We start from the raw sequence: 7,134 nt of genomic DNA, 5'->3' as shown, positions 1-7,134 counted from the left end.
AGGCCAGTTCTCAGAGTCCTGGAGCATCAGGTAATCCATCCAGAGCCCAGACCCTGTCCTCTGCCAAGTCCCCCCCCCCCCCCCACCTGTGCCCCTCAGGAACCCTGGTTTGCTCCAGGCCACATTCACTCTGTCGGCTTCTTCCCCTGAGGCTCAGCCCCACCCTTTCCTTCCTCCTCCCCCCTCCTCCCCGCCATCCTCCCTCTACACTGACGGGCTCAGCGTGGCTGGAAAACCGCAGGGCAAAGAACTGCTCGGAGAGCGGGTGACGCTGGGAGGGACCTGCGGGGACCCCGGGAAAAGCCACAAGGTGACCTTGGATTCAGGACCCAGGACCATGAGGCTCGAGGGACAAGAAGCAGGTGAAGTATCTGACACTGGGCGGGAGGGAGTCAGGTGGAAGAACAGGTGAGGAATCCAGGGCTGGGAGCTCGAGTGTAATGAGTGGGCATCGGACGGCAGAACTAGGGTAAGCAGGGGTCTGGGGAAATGGGGGCTTCAGCAGGAAACCAAACTGGAAGGTAAACCTAAGGACCTAGCCCTGCCTGGTGTTGCTCCGTGGTTAGTGTTGACCTGCGCACGGAAGGGTTTGAGTCCCAGTCAAGGGCACGTGCCAGGATTGCAGGTTTGATTCCCCAGCTCGGTCAGGTTCGTGCAGGAGGCAACCCATTGATGTGTCTCTCTCACATCTCTCTCTCTCTCTCCTTCTCTCCTCTCTCTCTCCCTCTCTCCCTCTCTCCTCCCTCTCTCCCTTCCACTCTTTCTAAACATCAATTGAAAAAAATATATCCTTGGGTGAGGATTAACAAAACAAAAAACACCTAAAAACCTAAAGTGTGGGCTGAGGGGCGAGGGAGGTCACCTTACCCATCTAGACTCAGATTCTTCATCGGAAAACCGGGGCCCCAGCACTAACCTTGAAGAGGGATGTTCTGTAGCGTAGGAGAGGGGAGCCTAGTAACGTGTCTCCTCGACGAGGGACAGCTGTTGGGTGGAGCCTGGCAGCTGCTGGGGGCCCTGGGGGTCAGGATCACCCGGGCTACTCATGAAGAGCGCAGCTGCTCGAGGCCTCAGCAGACCCTCTGGCTCGGGCTGTCCAAGCGCCCCCTCCCGCCCCGCCCCTAAGGCCTGTTTCAGGACCTCACTCTCCAGGCTAAAGACCCACCAGGAGCCCTGGTCGGTTTGGCTCAGCGGTTAGAGCGTCCGTCTGCGGTCCAGAGAGACCCGGGTTTAGTTCCTGCTAAGGGCACGTTCCTCAGTCGCAGTTTGTCCCCGGCCCTGGTTGGTCGTGCGGGTCTATGTGTTCCTTTCATGTCGATGTTTCTCTCTCTCTCTCCCTCCCACTCTATCTGAACAAAAAACAAAAAAATAAAAAAAATAAAAGACCCACCAGGAGCAATGTGGTAGAGAATTCGTTTCTACGGCAGCAAGAAATGCCACTGAGGGCTTCTTCCCATCACTGGGGAACCAGGCCACTGAGGGGTGGGGATGTGAGCCTGGCAATAAGGACTGTCATCTGGCTGGGCCCGATCGGAGGGTCTGCACAACGGAGGGGTGAATACAGACCTCAGGGTCAGAGTCAGGGTCAGGGTCAGGGTGGGGCTCCCTCCAGGCCAGGCTGGAAAGACGCCAAATGCTCTAACCCCACGCCCTTCCGCCCTTCTTAGCTGGCCAGCCACAAGTGACCATGCTGCCCACACCCAACGGCAGTGGGCCGAGCCAGGAGTTTGGAGGCCATTGGCCAGAGACCCCAGAGAGGTCCCCGTGCGTGGCCGGCGTCATTCCTGTGTTCTACTACAGTGTCCTGCTGGTCCTGGGGCTGCCTGGTGAGTGCAGGGCTGCGGTCCGGGGCCTTGTGGGTGGCCAGAAACTGGGGTCCTCCTTTGATGGGAGCCCATCCTCTTTGCTGACCTCTGAGACCCAGGATCAGAGACCCCTCCAGGCTCCCCTTGCCTTTATGGGGGTGACTTGAGTCACTGGGAAACAAAGCATCGTGGTGAGTAAAAGTGAGGGGCCAGAACTTGGGGTACTCAAGCTAAAGGCAAGGTTCCACCAGCAGGCAGCCGGCCCCCTCACCCCAGCAGTTCATGCAGACAGCCCTCAGCTCCGGAGAGCTCCGTCTCGTCCACGCCTTCAGAGAGCAGAGCTGGGCTGGGGGCGCGGTTGTGACGCAGGACGGGGCAGGCGGCTAGGCCTTGGGCCGTTACCCTGCCCTGCCTGTGGCCAGGGAAGCTGTGTGTCGGGCAGAGGCCCCAGGGTGGTCAGTGGCCGGCGGGACAGAGTGTGGATGGGCAGAGCAGGGCTGATCTGGTTACCTTCAGACAAAAGGAGTTTTAAGAAGAGTGTGGCAAGAGGAAAGGGAGCCAGAGCCAGCAGGTGGGGGGGGCATGATGGTGACCCCTTGGAAAGCAAAGTCTGAGCAGCACTCCTAATGCCTCTGATCTCTCCCCTGCGCGACCTTGCTGCCATCAGTCAACCTCCTGACCGCGGTGGCCCTGGCCCGCCTTGCCGCCAGGACCAGGAAGCCATCTTACTACTACCTTCTGGCGCTCACCGCCTCGAACATCGTCACCCAGGTGGTCATCGTGTTCGTGGGCTTCCTCCTGCAAGGAGCCGTCCTGGCCCGCCAGGTGCCCCAGGCCGTGGTGCGCACCGCCAACATCCTGGAGTTCGCCGCCATCCACGCCTCAGTCTGGATCGCCGTCCTGCTCACGGTGGATCGCTACAGCGCCCTGTGCCACCCCCTGCACCACCGTGTGGCGTCGTCCCCGGGCCGGACCCGCCGGAACATCGCCATTGTCCTCGGTGCTGCCCTGCTGACCGGCATCCCCTTCTACTGGTGGCTGGATGTGTGGAGGGACGCAGACCCTCCCAGCACGCTGGACGAGGTCCTCAAGTGGGCTCACTGCCTCACCGTCTACTTCATCCCTTGTGGCATTTTCCTGGTCACCAGCTCAGCCATCATCTCCCGGCTCCGGAGGAGGGGCCGGAGTGGGCTGCAGCCCCGGGTGGGCAAGAGCGCAGCCTTCCTCCTGGGCCTCACCACGCTCTTCACCTTCCTGTGGGCACCCCGGATCTTTGTGATGCTCTACCACCTCTACGTGGTCCCGGTCCACCGGGACTGGAGGGTCCACCTGGCCTTGGATGTGGCCAACATGGTAGCCATGCTCAACACAGTGGTCAACTTTGGCCTCTACTGCTTTGTCAGCAAGACTTTCCGGGCCACCATCCGAGAGGTCGTTCATGATGTCCACCTGCCCTGCGTCCCGGGGTCACGGCCAGAGGGCACGGTGGTGGAGCCTGGGCTGAAGCCTCCAGGACTCCCCGAAAGGGCAGAGCTGTAGAGGAGGGGCCCCGTCGGCGAGCTCGCGGGGGCTCGGGGCCCAGTGTCCTGGGTCTCTGTGGTTGTGTCCACACAACTTAATCAACGTCCTACTTTGCAATCTGAGGGCAGAGGGAGAGGCTCCCTCCTTGAGGGGTGGCCCCCCAATTAGAGGGGAGGACAATTGATCCAACTCGTGTGTTGCTTTACCAGCAATTCCTATTTCCTAGAACAAGGAGAGGGCTGTGCGGGCACAGGCTGCTGTCGGCTGCCACGGGCGTTTCTTTGTTGGGGACATTTCACCCGGCGCGTTAAAAGGCAAAATTAGTGCTGGTCAAGTGAAGGAATGAGGAGTGAATGAATGAGGAGTGAATGAATGAATGAGGAGTGAATGAATGAGGAGTGAATGAATGAGGAGTGAGTGAATGAATGAATGAATGAGGAGTGAATGAATGAGGAGTGAGTGAATGAATGAATGAATACAAGAAGAGACAGACGGGTGGATGAATGAATATGATTTGCTTCCAGCCCACCCCCGTGTCCTGGGCCCCGCTTCTCACTCCCTCAATTGGTCACTTCTCTGGCTTTAGTGGCAATGCCGGGGGGGGGGGGGGCATCTCCAGGGTCCTGGGCTGGGGGCATCCACCATGCTAGGCCGAGCACCGGAAGCGGGGCGCTGCTTGGGAACGGGGTGGTCTGGAAGCAGGTGCCCCAGCTCCTAGGAGACGCGCCCCCTTGGGGTTCAGTCACGGGGTCTGTGTCCACTTAGCTGCCTGGCCTGGAGCCAGAACAGGTCCAGGGACGCAGGTTTCCGGGGCTGAGTTTCATTGTTGCCAGGACGGGGGAGGAGGAAATGCCCTCTCAGCCGGGCCAGCGCAGGGGGTGCAGGAAGGGAGGACTTGGCCCCCCTCCGAGCCCACTTCACTGAGAGAAAGGCTTTTCTGCACAGTGAGGAGAAAGGACACAGCCCAGCTGATCTGAGACTGACCCCGGGGCTCTGCGCGGCTCCCCAACCTCTCCGGGCCCCCCCTGGAGAGCCAGCTGGGGGAGACTGGCAGATGGGCCTCCCACCTGCTCCCGGTGCTGGGTAAACACATTAGGCGACTGCTTTCTGCTTCGCGGTCAGGCCGAGCTGACCTTTCCCCCGAATGGGAGGTGCAGGCCGGCCCCCACCTGCACCCAAACCCTTAATGGTTCCGCAGGCTCAAGAGCCAGGTGCGTGCGGGCGCACAGTCGGTGCACAAGAAGTACTCAGCTCTCCCCACTTTTCCTTCTCCTTCTACCCCGCACAGGGCCGGCCAGGAAAGGACTTTCAGCCACTCCCAGGAGGAAAAGGCAGGTCCCCGATCCTTTATCCACAATTCTAAATCCAGAAACAGCTCTGAAAACCAGAGTATTTCCCCAAGTTTACCACGAACACGTGGAGTGTCAGCCCCCGGCCTGAAGCGATGGCCGATGGGCTGCCGACGCGCGGTTCCGGCTGACCCCGAGTGGATTGGGGACCTGGGGGCCCCCCACGGACGTGTCCATGGGCAGAGTGCATGCACCAGGACTTCATTGCTCCCTGAAGTAGGAGGGGGTGCAAGTGCAGACACCCCTGAGGGAGAAGGGGACACTAGAGGGTGAGGTGATGTCCACCCAGCCCAGCCCCAGGGTCAAAGTGCACCCTGCAGAAGGGGACTCTCGGGAGAAAGGTGTCTTCTGGAGGCAGAAGCCAATGGAGCCCAGCTGCGGAGAGAACCTCTGCCCTCTGGGTAAGCCTGCGGGGCCCTGAAGGAGAGACGCCCCAAATCAGGGAAGACACGGGCGGAACCAGGCGGGACGCTGCACTGAGGCAGGTCGGGTTTTGTGACGATGGGGGCTTTGAGCCGCCAGAACCGGGGTGTCAACATCAATGCGACCTCACTCGTTCCCTGAGTATTGTACCCATTTGACAGACTGCGGGAACAGAGGCCCAGCAGGGCCAGATGACAGGCGCGTGGCCCTCAGCTGGTCCAGAGCAGCGTAGACTCAAACCCATGTCTTGGGTTTCTGGTTTGTCCACGTCCACCGCCTCCCAGGTGGCGCAGATTTAGAGGAAGGGCAGCTTCGGGGCCACTCAGCATCACATAACGTTTTAGCCTTGGACTCAGCAGATCTGGGAACAAATAACACATGTCCCTAGTAAGTCGTATTAGGGTAACACTGCTTTGTGAACAGTTTGGTCATCTTTAATGAAATAAAGAGATCATCACTTTGACAGGATATCACTGAAGTGCAAATGAAAAGTATTATTAAAACTGCTTGTTTCTCTTACGCATTTTTATCATCAAACTCACAACGGCTTCTAGGGAAGGAGACGGCAGTGTTGTGGTCCCCCTGCTGCCCCCCCCCCACCTGCCGAAACACGTGGCTCACTGACACCCTCGAGAAGTTCTGCTTCCTCCCATCCGCCCACCCTCCGTCCACTTCGTCAGTAGATGGAATTCACCGGAACACAAGTCGCTGTTAATTCTTTGTTAATATTTGAGGGCAGCTATTTTCCAAGCCTCTTGCGCATGTTCCCAAGTCTAGAAAGGATTTCTGTGGCTTTGGAAGTTGGGTGACAAACTGTCTTCTGGTCTCTGTGTCTGTGTGGATCGGGTCTTCCAGGGCTGCCGGGACCAAACACCACAGACTGGGGGCTTGCACAACAGAAATGTCTTTTCTTATCATTCTGGAGGCTGGAAGCGCAAGATCTAAATGTCAGCAGGTTTGGTTTCCCTCGAGACCTCTGTCCTGGGCTGGCAGGTGCGGTCTCCTCCTGTGTCTTCGCACGTCTTTCCCTGGTGCTCCCCTCTTCTGAGAAGGACACGAGTGGACTGGATTAACGTCCACTCTTGGAGGTACCAGATCTGGGAACCGGATCTGACAGCGTGGCCGCACGCCCTTAAATTCACATTCCGAAGCAAGGGAGAAGGGCCTCCGCGTCCCTCCACCTTTCTCCTCGTCGTGGTTGGTGTCGGGAGATTGGTATCTTTAGCTGCGACGCCTCCTTTCTTCTTGGAAGATGTCCAAGCTCAGGCAGTTTCCGGGGCTTGTCCTCGCTCCCTCGTCCTGGCTGCGGCCTCTTCCCCGCCGGCGTCTCCCCCTTGAAGGGCTTCACTGTTTCCTCTTTTTCTCTTTGTCCAAAAAAGAGGCCGGCTGGTTGGGTAGAAGGGCCCACAGCTGCCCACGTCCTGCCAGGCCGGGGTGGGCGGGGCTCGATGGGCCGGGGAGCCGGGCCTCTGGGGAGTCTGCTGGGGTCGCCCAGGGGGCACGGCCAGGGTTTCTAGTTAAACATTGAGCCCTTCGGTCGGCCAGGTTATAGATGTGCTGGAAGGGACAATGGGACAGGCTTTGGCAGGGGGGTGTGTTGGGAATCTTGGCTCCCAGGTAACCCCGCCCCCTGCCTCCTTTGTCCCGGGGCCGCTGGAGCTGCTCAGTGAGGCCCCAACTCCCCCCTTTGCTGTCGCTATCGGCTCGGACAGCAGGGGGCGCTGCAGGACGGACAGACGGGACTGGGCAGCTGGCTGGCTGCTCTGTGGGAAGATCCGAGTTAGTGCAAAGAAACCGCCCTGGGGCCCGCAGCCAGGGGGAGCAGCCGGGTGGGAGGGCTCAGCTGTCCCTTGTCACTCTCCTCCACCCTGAGGCCACGAAGCCGCGTCCATCTGCCAGGCTGTGGCTGTCATTTTCTCAGATCTTGCTGGTGTTGGAGAGGTTCCCCGGGCGTGGCGCTGTGTGAAGGGCCCTTTCACGGCCCCCTCCCTCCCCCCTCCGTGGGCAGGGTCCAGCCACCCCTCCCGCGGGCCTCA

At 59.7% G+C, this 7,134-nt stretch overlaps 1 protein-coding gene across 1 annotated transcript; it reads left to right on the top strand.

The window, feature by feature from the left end:
- Positions 1 to 276: 276 nt before the first annotated feature.
- Positions 277 to 3,356, top strand: GPR142 (G protein-coupled receptor 142). The gene is made up of 3 exons (XM_036268726.1): positions 277 to 362; positions 1,668 to 1,826; positions 2,473 to 3,356. The coding sequence occupies exons 1-3, from the start codon at positions 338 to 340 to the stop codon at positions 3,342 to 3,344; spliced, it is 1,056 nt and encodes a 351-aa protein (XP_036124619.1). The 5' UTR covers positions 277 to 337; the 3' UTR covers positions 3,345 to 3,356.
- The last annotated feature ends 3,778 nt before the right edge of the window (positions 3,357 to 7,134 follow it).

This window comes from Molossus molossus, unplaced genomic scaffold (assembly GCF_014108415.1).
Source record: "Molossus molossus isolate mMolMol1 unplaced genomic scaffold, mMolMol1.p scaffold_m16_p_19, whole genome shotgun sequence".
Taxonomy (NCBI): domain Eukaryota; kingdom Metazoa; phylum Chordata; class Mammalia; order Chiroptera; family Molossidae; genus Molossus; species Molossus molossus.
This window is presented reverse-complemented; position numbering and strand designations above follow the sequence as displayed.

Bases quoted from the DNA above. Each gene is read 5' to 3' on its own strand.
- GPR142 (XM_036268726.1), top strand. From the start codon at position 338: ATGAGGCTCGAGGGACAAGAAGCAG. The intron at 363-1,667 runs GTGAAGTATCTG...CGCCCTTCTTAG, and splicing joins GCTCGAGGGACAAGAAGCAG to CTGGCCAGCCACAAGTGACC. The intron at 1,827-2,472 runs GTGAGTGCAGGG...TGCTGCCATCAG, and splicing joins GCTGGTCCTGGGGCTGCCTG to TCAACCTCCTGACCGCGGTG.